Source organism: Apostichopus japonicus, chromosome 9 (genome assembly GCF_037975245.1).
Source record: "Apostichopus japonicus isolate 1M-3 chromosome 9, ASM3797524v1, whole genome shotgun sequence".
Taxonomy (NCBI): domain Eukaryota; kingdom Metazoa; phylum Echinodermata; class Holothuroidea; order Aspidochirotida; family Stichopodidae; genus Apostichopus; species Apostichopus japonicus.
The window spans coordinates 24,070,073-24,085,707 of record NC_092569.1 but is presented as its reverse complement, the minus strand read 5'-3'; the positions used below and the strand labels follow the sequence as shown (position 1 = coordinate 24,085,707).

The window sequence follows — 15,635 nt, the reverse complement described above, 5'->3', positions numbered from 1 at the left end:
TTGTACTCATACCAAGGAGAATACTACTTGCACTCATACCCATGCTGTTGTACTTGTACTCATACCAAGGAGAATTCTACTTGCACTCATACCCATGCTGTTGTACTTGTACTCATACCAAGGGGAATTCTACTTGTACTCATACCCATGCTGTTGTACTTGTACTCACACTAAGGGAAATTCTACTTGTACTCATACCCATGCTGTTGTACTTGTACTCATACCAAGGGGAATTCTACTTGTACTCATACCCATGCTGTTGTACTTGTACTCATACCAAGGGGAATTCTACTTGTACTCATACCCATGCTGTTGTACTTGTACTCACACTAAGGGAAATTCTACTTGTACTCATACCCATGCTGTTGTACTTGTACTCATACCAAGGGGAATTCTACTTGTACTCGTACCCATGCTGTTGTACTTGTACTCATACCAAGGGGAATTCTACTTGTACTCATACCCATGCTGTTGTACTTGTACTCACACTAAGGGAAATTCTACTTGTACTCATACCCATGCTGTTGTACTTGTACTCATACCAAGGGGAATTCTACTTGCACTCATACCCATGCTATTTTACTTGTACTCATACCAAGGGGAATTCTACTTGTACTCATACCCATGCTGTTGTACTTGTACTCATACCAAGGGGAATTCTACTTGTACTCATACCCATGCTGTTGTACTTGTACTCATACCAAGGGGAATTCTACTTGCACTCATACCCATGCTATTTTACTTGTACTCATACCAAGGGGAATTCTACTTGTACTCATACCCATGCTGTTGTACTTGTACTCATACCAAGGGGAATTCTACTTGTACTCATACCCATGCTGTTGTACTTGTACTCACACTAAGGGAAATTCTACTTGTACTCATACCCATGCTGTTGTACTTGTACTCATACCAAGGGGAATTCTACTTGTACTCGTACCCATGCTGTTGTACTTGTACTCATACCGAGAGGAATTCTCCTTGTACTGATACCCATGCTGTTGTACTTGTACTCATACCAAGGGGAATTCTACTTGCACTCATACCCATGCTATTTTACTTGTACTCATACCTAGGGGAATTCTACTTGTACTCATACCCATGCTGTTGTACTTGTACTCATACCAAGGGGAATTCTACTTGTACTCATACCCATGCTGTTGTACTTGTACTCATACCAAGGGGAATTCTACTTGTACTCATACCCATGCTGTTGTACTTGTACTCATACCAAGGGGAATTCTACTTGTACTCATACCCATGCTGTTGTACTTGTACTCATACCAAGGGGAATTCTACTTGTACTCATACCCATGCTGTTGTACTTGTACTCATACCAAGGGGAATTCTACTTGTACTCATACCCATGCTGTTGTACTTGTACTCATACCAAGGGGAATTCTACTTGTACTCGTAATAATGCTGTTGTACTTGTACTCATACCAAGGGGAATTCTACTTGTACTCGTAATAATGCTGTTGTACTTGTACTCATACCAAGGGGAATTCTACTTGTACTCATACCCATCCTGTTGTACTTGTACTCATACCAAGGGGAATTCTACTTGCACTCATACCCATGTTGTTGTACTTGTACTCATACCAAGGAGAATTCTACTTGTACTCATACCCATGCTGTTGTACTTGTACTCACACTAAGGGAAATTCTACTTGTACTCATACCCATGCTGTTGTACTCGTACTCATACCAAGGGGAATTCTACTTGTACTCGTAATAATGCTGTTGTATTAGTACGGCAGGTCTGGGTGTTATTTATCTTTATGACAAAAGAAAGAAAACAAAATGTTTACACCGCAAAGGTGACAAATATGAAGTATAAACGATAAAATATTAATCAAAAGTCCTACTTCTACAACCCATTTATGTACAGTTATCTACAGGAAGCTGTGAACACTAATAATAATATTGACTTTTACTATGTACAGATATTGGAAATATAATACAATTGAATGATTCCAGTCAGTTGGACAATTCTTTACCACTCTACGTTGTCTTCTCATGTTATGCTTTTAATTGAAATATTCAATACAAGTTCTTCGAATCGTAAACATCGAAGTATTGTAAACCGATATAATGCATTGTCCCAATTGGTTATAGCATGCACTGCACGACTTTAATTAGTGTGTGATCTATGTGGTAACGCCCACTTGACAATAGTCCAATGGGTAGTAGTTAAAACAGGACGTTTTTCACATATACTTATGTAAAGTAACCCAAGATGGAGTCTGGTCATCGAAAAACCAAACGTTGTACTCCATATACACTCTCATCATGTTGCCTTACACTGGGACTGTTATACTGTTTGATCATGACGGTCTTTAATGTCTGGTTCTGTATCGTGATTCCCTTCAAATGCAATAGGTCTATGCAGGGGCGTCGCCAATCCCCCCACCCCCCCCCCATTTGGTGATGGGGCAGACACGACACAAGCCTACCCCCCCCCCCAAAAAAAACACAAAAAGTGTTTGGTCTCTCACCCTCTCAAATTAAATTTGCCACGTCCAAAGAAAATTTAGGCTGGAAGACACACCTTACATTCCCCACATTCTGCAATCCCTCTCCCCAATGTCACACTCATGTTGCAATATCTACCGCATTACAAAATGTATGTGATGATGATTATGAAACTTGTGAGGTAAGAGTCTGCAGACATACCGTAGTATAGACTAGAAAGAGACTTCAAAAAGAAGAGGAACTTCAAAAAAGTTAGACAGAAAATAGATCAATAAAATGTTTAGACTGAAACAGAGCAGGTTTGTGTGAGTGTGGTAAACTGTGCAGGCTGAGAATTTGTAACTAATCGAATAGCATTCCTTTCGTAGAATTCTCTACACTATCAGTTTGATAGAGGCAACACGTAATTCACGTAACACTAATGGATCTTTCTAGCTGTCAGTATCGTTCTATTTCCTATTTGACCTCGTAAACGTTTGACCTTGAAATTCTCGTATGTTTTTGTAACATCCATATGAAGAGAGTTATATTTTGCATACATACTTTACTTATTTGTCTTCGTCTCCGTATTTTTCCATCTGTATATTGAGAGGTGTTGAATGAACCGACGGCCTATACTATCCCAGTTAAGAGGCCCTTCCGTGCTATGAAAACAAACACATCCCGTATACCAATCAATGGGGTAATTCCTTGCATTATCCCGTGATGTCATCACGTAGTAGAGAGCAATGCCGCCTGTATATAGAATTGATCAACCAACATTTTATTCCTTATTTTGCCTATTTTGCCGATTTTACCAATTGATACAGTCTTGGGCGCACTTACTAGTTATAACTGTTTATAGTGACTCACACTGTGTACTTTGCAGACTGCATCCCCTGTCCCTCCGGCATTGTACGAGAAAAAAAACTAGAATTACCACAATTCAACTAGTTAATGACAAATCCAGACGGGAATGGATTTTCAGATCAGGAAACTACTCGCCAAAATATTTAACTTTGTATATCCAATATTGTATATCCAATAGGAAAGAATGCTATTTACAGATTCGTGTTCGTCAATAGGACCATGCTGGATATATATCAAATGGTATATCTTTATCTCAATAACTAAATTGTTCCAGGTTTGTTACTGAACATGCGCAGAATGACATCACATGAGTTAGAGAGTTTGTGTAAAAGTAAGTTGGCCTGACGTTTCGATCCTAGCAGGATCTTCTTCAAAGGCTAAATGACAAGTAACAGTAACAGAAGGGACAAAAGCACGCACAGAATACAGACAGGTTAATGAGCATGCTCGGTATATAGACTGTCGGTTCATTCAACACCTCTCAATATACAGATGGAAAAATACGAAGACGCAGACAAATAAGTAAAGTATGTATGCAAAACAGAACACTCTTCATATGGATAGTACAAAAACATACGAGAATTTCCAGGTCAAACATTTACGCGGTCAAATTCGCCCCCCCCCCCCCCCTTGGCTACGCGCCTGCTGTCGGTTAAGTCGAGCTCTGCCTTCACGTATAACGGTTTGAAATCGAGCTCTTCTCGTCTGTAATGTGGTATATGCGAGTAAGATTTACCCATTTCCATAAAGGGTGACGTCTTTCTTTCAAACTTCAAAATACTTGAGATATTCTGCAAGTGCCATACAATGCGATTTTGATAATTGATATCCCCGATTGCTACAGGAATACCGCATCTTAATAAGTCACCTTTATAATAAAAAAAATGGTTTGAAGGAACTTGTTAATACTGAATAGGCCACGTTTCCTTTTCTTATAAATCACATCAAAATAGTATATGTCTTTCAATTGTGGTTTTAATCTAAATACCACATTGCAACTGTTTTCGACTCATTTGTTTTTCTTACCTGATATAATGCATGGTTCATTGGAGTATACATGTATAGAATGAATGGTAGGATGCTACCAATGTATTGGCCTATACTTGCATTTGACTTCTTGGTGACATCAATGTGGAAATGATTATTAAGTTACAACATCATATTTAATGACAGTTTTTGCTCAATAATTGTCATGGTTTGATCATTCACACTTCTGTCGTCAGATAACACAGGACCTAAAAACCAAGAAACAAACAGACAGTCATATACGTTCCAATAAAATATACTATAAGTACAAGGGGGCGGGGGGGTGGGGTGGGCTGGGAGGTTGGTGGGAGGTTGGCGACCAAGCGACATAATCTTGGCCAAAACGTTGACAATATATTTTGACGACGTTACTTTTAGAGGGCGCTCGTCTACTTTCCTTTGCAAACCTTTCGATTAGGGATTCTCGACTGCACTGACGGGAATTAACAATACACCCACCACCACATTGATGGGTTAAATCTCAGGGAAACAATCGTAACTCAGCGTTACCCTAAAATTTGCATGGTAGCTGACAAGAATATCAAGCTAATGTTCCGATTTTAGACTGCTGTCTGTACGATAAACCAAACCGGGAGTAGATGGCTTTACTAATCGTCTCTTTCAACCAAGCAAACCTGGTACTCTAACGGTATTCGGTTGAATCCGGTCTGCGCTTTACTTATACTTGGTGGAATTGCACCGTCCGGTACCTTTAAGCTCATCCGATGGAGAGTGCGTGACATGAACAGGTAAAATTCCATACGCGCCAATTCTTGTCCAGGACAGGAACGTTTACCTGCGAATTTAAACCAAGTATAGATCAAAAAAATATGTCAAAAGCTTCCAAAGAAAACGGATACAGCGTTGTAGTATTTTATTTTGGTGTATGAATATTTATATATATATATATATGTTGATACTAGTAGAGACTAGTGGAACACTAGTAGTTGTAACTCGGAGTTTCACGCGTTATAGCGATCGTCAGTTGTCTGACGATCGCTATAACGCGTGAAACTCCGAGTTACAACTACTAGTGTTCCACTAGTCTCAACTAGTATCAACATATATTCCGCTCTGCCCACTGGACATAGAGCACTCTGCGCCAAGATAGACGCCAACCAACCAACTCTATATATATATATATATATATATATATATATATATATCCACGATTTTCGACGTTACGACGGTTCAGTTACGTCCGGTTGCGGGCAGTCGGGTAGTGTGCGCCAGCACATTACTCGACCGTCTTGAACTAGTTTTACGAAAGTCGTGAAGATCGAGAAGCATTAGGCTAAGAACCATCCCGCAACACGAGAACCATTGATTAGCGGACACAAAGTGTGGTTTTATGTTAACGACTGGTGCTCGTTTACGTCACATGCAAAGTTATAGTCCCAACAGAAACCGACACGATATTCAGTCTTGCTCAGTCGTAGTCTTAAGCACGCGCGAACTACCCGACTATCCAGGATACCCCCCTCTCCTCCCCTCCTCCCCCCAAACGACGGTCGAGTTGAGTCGGGTCGTGAATATTTGCATTAAAAGAATCAGATTTTGGTCACCCACTTACCGACACCAAATACGATGTTGGCTTGTTTCTTACAAAACAATCCGTTTTCATCCAGGAATCTCTCCGGGTTAAATTTCATAGGGTCATCCCACAGCTTTGGGTGATGATGCAGAAAGTGAAAGTTGGCGAAGATCAGCGAACCTTTGGGGATGTCATACTCGCCGAATTTTATGTCTTCCTCCGCCACATGTGGACCTCCCAACGGTGTCACCGAACCAATCCGAGCAATCTCTTCCATTGTGGCCCTGACGTAAGGTAACTGACTCCTGTCCGCCATAGAAGGGTCTTTATCCCGCCCAACAACCTCATCCATTTCCTCTTGGCATCTACCTTGAACCTCTGGGTGGGTCATGAGCAGGAGGAAAGCCCACTGCATCATCGATGAGACCGTCTCCGTTCCACCGAGGTATAAATCTTTGAGGTTCCATAAAAGACTAACACGGTTGAATACGGACCTATCACTACCAGCGACTGCTTCTTGTAAAAGGAAAGCCTCCGTGAAATCCTTTCCGTCTATTGGTTCCAGATCTTGGATTGCCTTTGCATGTTGGTCGATTTGTTTTGACCAATCAACACTCAGTTCTTTTAAAGTGTTTCTGATTTTTTGGCCTGGCCCAAACGGAAGATTAACTATCAGTTTCGATGAAAAATATGCCCCACCGGGACCACCTTGTTGGAAAAATTCCAAAATCGACTCAAGAGTTTTCAATAGCTTTGGATCATTGTACGACAATTGCTGGTCGAATATAACACCACAAATTATGTTGCAAGTAGCCATGCTGAAAATCATATCTGGCTTCATGGCGCGGCCATTTTGTCTTTTGAACTCTTTGACCAAAGCATCAGCCTCTCTGGTGACAATTCTCTCAAAAGTTGATTTTCCAACACCAAATTTTCGAAATAAATCCAAAACGAACTTCCGCAGTTGTTTCCATTGGTTTCCGCTACTGGTAGCAATTCCTAGGGGAAATGGAGGTCATTGGTTAAAACGGACGTACATGACAAACCATATTGGACAAACACCGCATAATATCTCCGCGTATTAATTCGAACATATACGCGTATTAAATCAGACAATAACTGGCATGTCTTATAGCTTTCACAAACGAGTTCCGAGAGTTATCACATTGTAGCGTCGCCAGTGCAATCAATGAGAGATTACAAAGTTAGTCTCTATTGATGCACACCCAGGCAAAACGTACTTGATCTAGACAACAGCAGGATTTAATACGTTTACATATTCGAATTAGTCCCCATATGTATTCGAATTAATCCTCATATGTAATCGAATTAATACGTTTTTATATATGGGAAGGGGGCAGTGAGAGGAATAAGAGGGCCGAGGAGTGACTAGGGCGGGGATCGGGTGGAAGAAGACGGGTTGGGGGAGGGGGGGGGTCGGCGGGTTATGAGAGGGGGGAATTAGAAAGTATAAACATGAACTCACCATGACCGGGTCCGAAGACTTTTTTTGACACTACCGACTGAGGCCGCCCTTGGGCAAAGGGGTGATGCATGATCTCCATGATTAAATCCATATTTGTCAGAGCAATACTGATATCTCCACCGATGCGAAACGACATTATCTCCCCGTAAGTTTCCGCCCATCGTTGGAACAGCGCCTCGGTTTCCTTTCCTGCACGGATCAATTCTACGAGGTTACCGAGGATCGGCCAACCCGGTGGTCCCGGCGGAAGATTTAGCGATTGGCTACGACGTCGACGTAAGAAGATCACATAACTTACGAACGTCGCAAAACTAATAACGACGAAAACTATTCCATTTGTCGAGATTAGATCCATCTTTAAAACTACGACTGAAATGGATAACAAATGTACAGGTATATAAACACATGTAGCCTACATATATATAGTGTTAGGCATACATATCGCACGGAGTTTCACAGATTAATACACCGGTCTAAGAAACAGTCCCCAGTGGTGACATGTACTAATCTTGCTGGCATGTATTCTTCCAAGCTCACCATTTCGCACGTCACGTTTAACCTCGGAAACACAATATTTCAATTTTGTTCTATAGGCGCATACGCTACGTTGTCATGGAACAATACGATATTATTCTGTTAGGCTATTGGGCTCGAACTTATGCAGTGGCTGCCTGCATGATTCAATCAATAAACCTTTTCTATACACCCTGCAGTACAAATTTTGGGTAATGTACCGTATATATTGCGACTGTAAATATCAAGTAACTTTGTCTATATACATAGATAACGTAAGAAGAAAAAAAAAGGACCAAAAAATGAAGAGACAAAAAACGTTGATTGTTACAATTCCAATCTTAATTATTGATTTCATTGATGAGATATGAAACTGATAGTCAACCAATTCACTTGGCAAACGAAAATTGTGAAATAAACTCAAAAACCAAACCGTTTTTCCCAACCTCACAGCCCTGCTGTTTTCTTTCATGCATTGTGTGAAACGAATTTTGACAAATTAAACTGACGTAATGCGTTTGCATGGAAAATAGTCTTGAATCAATTTCGAAACATATCATATCAATCAATTTCATACATATCACCACTAATTTTGTGTCTAAGATCATACCCTTAAATACAAAACCATTTGCAGCCTAATCAGAGTCTAACCTCAACACGCATGTATAATGTCACGTTACCAACAACCTTAGCAATTTTACATATTCCGTAGATAAAGGCATCAAATGGACCGAATCAGGGACTACCCCCACCATTGACTCTCCCTCCACACCCGCCCCCTCCCCTCCCCCGTTATCAGAATACACAATGAATGAGAGTTGTTCAATTAATGACTGAGACTTGTTCAAGATCACGCATTATTCTATTAGCACTGGTAGCTGGTCAATGAATCTTTCAGTCCTTGGGCAGTACATGTGAACTTGGAAAGTGCATACTCGGACAGGCAGTGCATGTGGACTTGGACAGTGCAGGCAGTACAGACTTGGTCAGGGAAGTAAATAACAATACAGGATAGGCTACTTAAAACTGTAACCGTCTAAAATCGTATCTAGTAACCTGATTGATTGATTCACGTGCGTATGGAACATTTTATTCAATAATTAGACATATCTTCAATTTAATTCGAGATATCTGCAATTAATTTCAGATATCTCTAATTAAATTGAAGATATCTCGAATTATTTCAAATATCTCCAATTCAATTAGAAATATCAGAAACTGCATTTTCGATATCTTTAAGTTTATTTAGGATATCTCAAATTGATGTTAAGATATCTAGAAATATATTAAAGATATCAAAAATGGAAACATTATTTAAGATATCACAAAATAGAATTCAAGATATCAAGACTTCGAATTAGAGATATCCAAAATTGAATAAGAGATATCAAGAATTGAATTAGTGATATCAAGAATTGCATTAGAGATATCAAGAATTCGAAATATCCAAAACTGAATTAGAGATATCAAGAATTCGAATTAGAGAACTGTAGAGCTAACAAGAAGAGCGCCATCTAAACAGGCGCGTAGCGAGGAATTTGCCAAGTGAGGGTCGAAGCTTGTATAGGCAAACTATCTAAGCATAGCGCCACCGTATGGCGCGAAGTGTCTTCTTTCTTTTCTGGTACTATTTAGGCCTTATAAATACCACCATTACTCGAATTATTTAATTTGAAGAAAACAATTTTTAAGCTGCTTTGCTCGAAATTTAGGATGTTTACGGATTTCATTATCGTTAAACTGTTTATGGTCATGTTTGGTAAAAAAACAATTAAGCTTTGCTACTCAATGTCGAACGATACCACTTGAAAGAGGAGGGTCTCGTTTGTTTCTTCTGGTAGGCCTTCTATTCCTGAGCCTCTCAAATCCCTCCATTACTCGAAAATATTTAATTTTGGAAAAGAAAAGGAAAGAAAGAAATCCAAAGTTTTAAGGATTACTTGCTATTGTGGTACACCGTTGTTGTGCTATATCCCCCACCCCCACCCAGGCTTAGTGACCGACTCGTGTGGGCGCTTGGCCTATCAGGCTCAAATTAATGTGTAATAATAATGTGTAATAATGTGATGATAATAATAATAAATATAATAATAATAATAAATATGATGATCATAATAATAATAATAATCAGTTATTTTTACGACGCTTTATTTAGCGACCAAATATGTGGGAGAAACTCGCAACAGCTTATGGATTACAACTTTCACGTCAGGCGGCTTCCAATTCAACATTTTAACTCAAATTTGGAATCTTTTCAGAAAGTCATTTTCAGATGGGAAAACCGTATATTGTTCTTGGATGAAAAACCCACCTTACTATGACCAGGCCGGTTAACTAACCCGGAACCTCCCGATTGCTAAGCCTCATTGCTTCAAATGCCACCGCCTTTATCCGCTCCTTAATCCGCGGTAATGACTCGTGCATCTCATAAAGGGAGCTCGAACATTGTGCTACATGAGATTAGTAGTGTTTACTGTATTCTCAGCTACTCAATCCCCGGATGATGCAGAGGGCCGAGTGACCCCCCCCCCCCCGCCCCCAATCATAAAAATCTTGGGAGAAGCGATGGGTGACTTCGAAAAATCAAAGAGAGCAAAGAAATGTCTTAATGTACTCGAACCTGGGGGCATGGGGCCGATGAATGGGGAGGGGGGGGGGCAACTACTAAAGAGAATGTAATGAAAAGTCACCTCAAGAATATGTGCGCTTGTGTGGGGGGGGGGGCAACCACGAAATGTAATGAACGGTCACCTCAAAAATGTGTGCGCTATACGCGCGCGGTCGCAGTGCCTCTCAGTGGCCATATATTTGTATTCACATGTATTTCTTTTCAATATGTGATTTAACATGATGGTTTTCGACCGCGCAGGCGCGGACATTATTTTTTCGTTTTTCTTTCTTCCCAAAGTTGGTATAGTTTCATAACATAAAGGAAAATTTTAGTACGCCAATGTAGTTTCAAGAAATGGAAATGGTATAGCACCATTTTATACCCCTCCCCCAGGAAGGCGATCCACCGCTACGTGCCTGAAAATGGGGACAGAAATTTGACTTTGCCCCCCCCCCCCACACACACACCAAAAACCTGGCTACGCCCCTGGCTACGCCCCTGGCTACGCCCCTGGCTTAAATTAAATGAGGTACCGTGCTCATACACCGATGAGGCTATAAGCCACCCGATAATTGAAGCCCGCAGTATTCGCTTATCTCCTTTCTATAGTGTATGGTATTTTATATTTATAGTATGTTGTATTTCACGTATAAACCTTACATAACACTGTATGTAACTTATATTGTGCATTCAGTTTGATTAGCCAGATATAATAGTTTTAAGTTTTTTTTTGAGATAATTACATATCTCAAAGGAGTTTTGAGACAGATACATATATGGTGCTAAGCACCTCACACACACTTTTCAATTGGGATTGATGCCCCTGCAATAGTGTCGTTCTCGTTTTTATCTGTTGTTAGGTGCCACTGTTATCGTCTGCTACTAATGCCTGCTAGCTTCCGACAGGCTCTTTCATTCATGTATATTTGTCGGCATACCCACATTGACCATATTTTCTCCAAGTTAACTTCTCTTTAAATGAGACAACAATTCATGTTCACGCACCAACAAAACAAACGCCGAGATGAATATAAAACCTTTTGCTATCATCAAATGAATTGTTTTAATGGCTTCCAATAGATTTGATACATTGCACTAATACAGTTATCAAGCAAAATCGAAACTATTTTAAATTAGTTGCCCATAGGGACTTATGTCTGTGGCATTTCCATTTGTCGCCCGTAGGTCTTGACGTAAACAACTTGCGACCTTATAAAAAAAAAAAAACTCGCGCGAATACCGTTCAGTCCTAATTTTATCGCATATTTGACCACACAACAGACAGACGATTACTTTCTTGTGTTCACAACATACAAAGTTACCTGTGAAGAAAATCATTCTTTGTGTTTGTCTGGTATATTCTGACTCCAACAGAGTAACTACTTGTATCAAATTACAAGTCCGCAAATACTTATTACGCATGAATGCTTGTAGCAAGTCTTATATAGTCTGGCCGTGGTCTAGCAGTCCTATAGGACTTTAACAGTGTTTTGAAAGTATCGACCAATAATATAGAAAGTTGTCGTTCCGTTTACACTGTACAACACAGAGACTCGTCACTTTGTACCAATTTTCTAATCCCATCGATTTTCTACCTCGTCTCCTATGTCAACTTTCAAACTACACGGTAGATGTTAAAGACGAGATAATGACGTTATGGTTACAAGAAGAGATAAACAACGTAATTTTGAGAAGCGGAGACGGGTAAAATTTGATTAAATCTTTTGTTAAATTCGGAGGCAAACTCACGAGCTTGCGTGGTAACCATCTTGGCAACAGGTCCAAAGTTTATTACTGTGGTAGGCTAATAGTAATACATGTGTGAATTGTGATAATCACCAATGTTCCGGTTGAACTTACTGCGTTATGTCTTCTGATTTGGATTTTATACCATTTGGAACATAGTAATGGAGTTGTGTTAATGAAAACGAGTGTACATCGTTGAGGAATATTTGTTTGAAGTTCGGATTATTTCCTATGGTTATGGTGCAATCTTGATGTCTACTAAAGAGGAAAAATTAACTTACATTTAATATGATAATATTATTATAACTTTCAGTCCTCACAGTGGCACAGGCCTAAAGTAGTAAACATAACATGATTATATAAGCCTGCTTCAGTTCTTCCAGGGAAATTACATGATCCAAGTTTGTTCTGCAAAGCTGCGTATACAGTCAATTTGGTGTAAAGCGAATGCTGAACATTTATGAAATGTTAGTTTGACAGATAGACCTATGCTACGGTGTAGACAATTTTTAACAATTAACCTGCAGCCTTGTATCTAGGGAAAGGGAATATTACCACACCATTTTCAAAGCATCCATTTAACCATTAAAATGGCTCTTCTGTTAACTTTGAATTGGAGAAAAAATCCAATATCTTAGTTGACATTGTATTTTGTTGGCAAAGTAGTTTTGTATGCCAACATGTCGGAGAAGGATACAATATCTCTTGCCTCTAGTCATGCTACCATCAGTACTGCTGGCAGTTCTAGCATCAGTGGCAGTAAACTGTTACAATATTGTCAAAAAGGAGAATGGACCGGCGCAGAAACTTATCTTCGCAGCCTGGAAAAGGGGGATCCAGAAACATCTGTTGCATCAGAGGTGAGATTGATCTTTCTTTCAAGTTTAAATAAATTTAGAAGTATGGACAAACACTGCTGGTTTGAATATGCATAATTTACTGCATTGACTGAGTGCACGTGAAATACTGTATATCTAAGATTAGGTCAGTGGAGCCGATTATGTGACATTGTTCAGCGAAAATACAGTCCTGATACCTTAGTAGCTGTTGCTTTGTTCAGTTGCTACCCCAACGCTCCCAACATTTCCTGCTGCAAATGCTAGTCATCATACATGTTATCCGCAAAGTGGTATAGGAGGTGGGCTCTGCCTTGCCTTTTCAGCTCGACTTTTGACAAAAAGTACCATGGAATTTTGAGACCCCCTACATGCAAAATGGTGGCATGCACATGTTATAACTTGTTGCAATCATGCATTTATGTTTATTTAGTTTAAAGTAACTTTGTACAGTAACTTAAAAAGCAGGATGTTTGTGCAAAATATAGTATTGCAGTTCTTGCACAAGCTTGTATTTATGGGAACAAAAGTTGAACAGTAAATTTTACTGTACTTAATATTGTACAATTTCTATTAAAAATTGTGAAAAAATTGTTGCTTGCAATTAACTTCAATGCATTTCTGCTGAAGACTATCCTACTGTAGGGATAGGAAACAAACCAACACCGACACCAGGTGTGATGGAGACCTGAATGACTGTAGTCTGCATATATACATTAACTTTGAGAGTGAATTCCCAACTTTCTGGAACTTTCTAACTTCTAAGTTGAACAAAGAACAACTGGGTAGACTTACAGTGTTTTATATTGCACAGAAAGGACAAACTTAGGTACTCTCTCGGTATGCAGTCCTCTAGAGGATTTCTAAGTAAGTAAGTAAATAAGTCAACTTTATGAATCCCAGAAGGAAATTACATATCTGCGGTGAGCAATACGATGAATGATACAAAATAAAAGAAAACATTGATAATATACAACAGTTATATATGCAGTCTAAACAAAATATGCACTAAATAGCTCCAACAGCGCAACTAAGTGGAACGGCCACCCCCCCCCACCTCGTGAAGTTTTTGTTGTGAACACTAATGGCAGTGCCTATAAACAAAGAATGATGTATATTTGTGTGTGACGTCAGCGATGATACGGCTGGTCAGATGATTATTCAATGGGTGACTGTGATCTTTCCACATGGACAGCAGCTTGTCTCATACACAATTCTCGTAGACCAAGGCCACTGACGGCAGACTTTTACTAATAATTTTACCAGCACGTTTGATAGCAACATCCAGAACCTTTGTGCTGGTTCTTCCCGCATTTCCTCCCCAGCAAGTAATACAATAGGTCCAAACACTACAGATAATGGAGTTATAGAAGATGGCGAGAATATCTGGATTGATATTAAAAGAATCCAGCTTACGTACAGTAAGCAGTATAATCTTGGTTTTAGCCATTTTTCAACATAATCTACAGTATGTGTTCACCCCAATTTAATTTATCATCAATTATAACCCCTAAACATTTGTAACTACTAACCCTTTCAACAATACTACCTTTAATTATCACATCGTTTGTTAATACCTTATGTCTAGTTCTAAAATCAATAACCATTTCTTTGGTTTTAGTTACATTTAATTCCAAATAGTTTCCATCACAATTATCTGCTAATCTGTTCAAGGTACATGTTATGGTTGCCATCAGAAACCAAACCAATAAGGGCAGTGTCATCAGCAAATTTCACTAAGGGACAGTTAGGGTTTGTTGAGCGAATTTCAGATGTGTAGACAGTAAACAGAAATGGTGCTAGAACTGTACCCTGTGGGGCACCAGTACTGCAATGAGTAATTTATCGGAATGAACGTTTTGTCCTAGTTGAACATACTGCGAGCGGTTGTTGAGAACCCACCCTACGAGTGATTTAGGTACACCCTCCATCTTAGAAAGTTTTTCAGCTTGAATGAATGGCTGAATCCTTTGTTTGTTCAAGGTAAGAATACAGCTTGTCTAATGAATATAATATTGGGTCTTCAGTACAACGATTCTTACTGACATAGGCGAATTGTAATGGGTCCATATGGCAAGATATTAAAGACTTAAGATAATTTAGGACTAAACGCTCACATGTCTTCATGGCAACCAAAGTTAAAGCAATAGGTCGAAGATCATTCATGCATGTTATTATTGGCTTTTTGGGCACAGGGATGATACATGACTGTTTCCAAATAGATGGAATGAACTGTACAACTAGTGAAACACATATTGAAGATGTAAGTAAATACAGTATACCAGCTAACTGACTTGCGCAATCTCTAAGCACACGGGGGGGGGGGGGGTGGAAATAGATTATCAGGGCCAGTAGCCTTAGATGGAATAATCTTTACAAGCATTACTTTCTATTGTTCTTTCCATACAATTCAAGATATACACCTTACATTACATACAGTACTTGATGATAAGTGTACATTATCACTACAGGTAGATGCAAAACTTTTTCTTTCAAAATACTTATAAATCGGTATGTGGATTTATTTTGCCTTTGTTGTTGTTAACTAGAATTTTTTTC

At 39.3% G+C, this 15,635-nt stretch overlaps 2 protein-coding genes across 3 annotated transcripts in view; one reads left to right on the top strand and one right to left on the bottom strand.

Annotated features, from left to right (window-relative positions):
• Positions 1–2,439: 2,439 nt before the first annotated feature.
• LOC139973525 (cytochrome P450 2B11-like) lies at positions 2,440–7,766 on the bottom strand. Its single transcript, XM_071980260.1, has 3 exons — positions 7,371–7,766; positions 5,924–6,883; positions 2,440–5,146 (listed from the first exon to the last, which is right to left on the bottom strand). Exons 1-3 carry the CDS (start codon positions 7,723–7,725, stop codon positions 4,959–4,961), a joined length of 1,503 nt encoding a protein of 500 aa, XP_071836361.1. The 5' UTR covers positions 7,726–7,766; the 3' UTR covers positions 2,440–4,958.
• Positions 7,767–11,811: 4,045 nt separating this feature from the next.
• Positions 11,812–15,635, top strand: part of LOC139973488 (uncharacterized) — a 71,987-nt gene continuing 68,163 nt past the window's right edge. For both annotated transcript variants that reach the window (XM_071980218.1, XM_071980217.1), the window contains exon 1: positions 11,812–13,100. In XM_071980218.1, coding sequence (XP_071836319.1) covers positions 12,921–13,100 — 180 coding nt within the window. In that variant the 5' untranslated portion in view covers positions 11,812–12,920. The remainder of the gene's footprint in view (positions 13,101–15,635) is intronic.

Coding starts and splice junctions, on each gene's coding strand:
- LOC139973525 (XM_071980260.1), bottom strand. CDS start 7,725: ATGGATCTAATCTCGACAAATGGAATAGTTTTCGTCGTTATTAGTTTT. Junction 6,884..7,370: donor AGTCTTCGGACCCGGTCATG/GTGAGTTCATGT, acceptor CATTTCCCCTAG/GAATTGCTACCAGTAGCGGA. Junction 5,147..5,923: donor CAACATCGTATTTGGTGTCG/GTAAGTGGGTGA, acceptor TTAAATTCGCAG/GTAAACGTTCCTGTCCTGGA.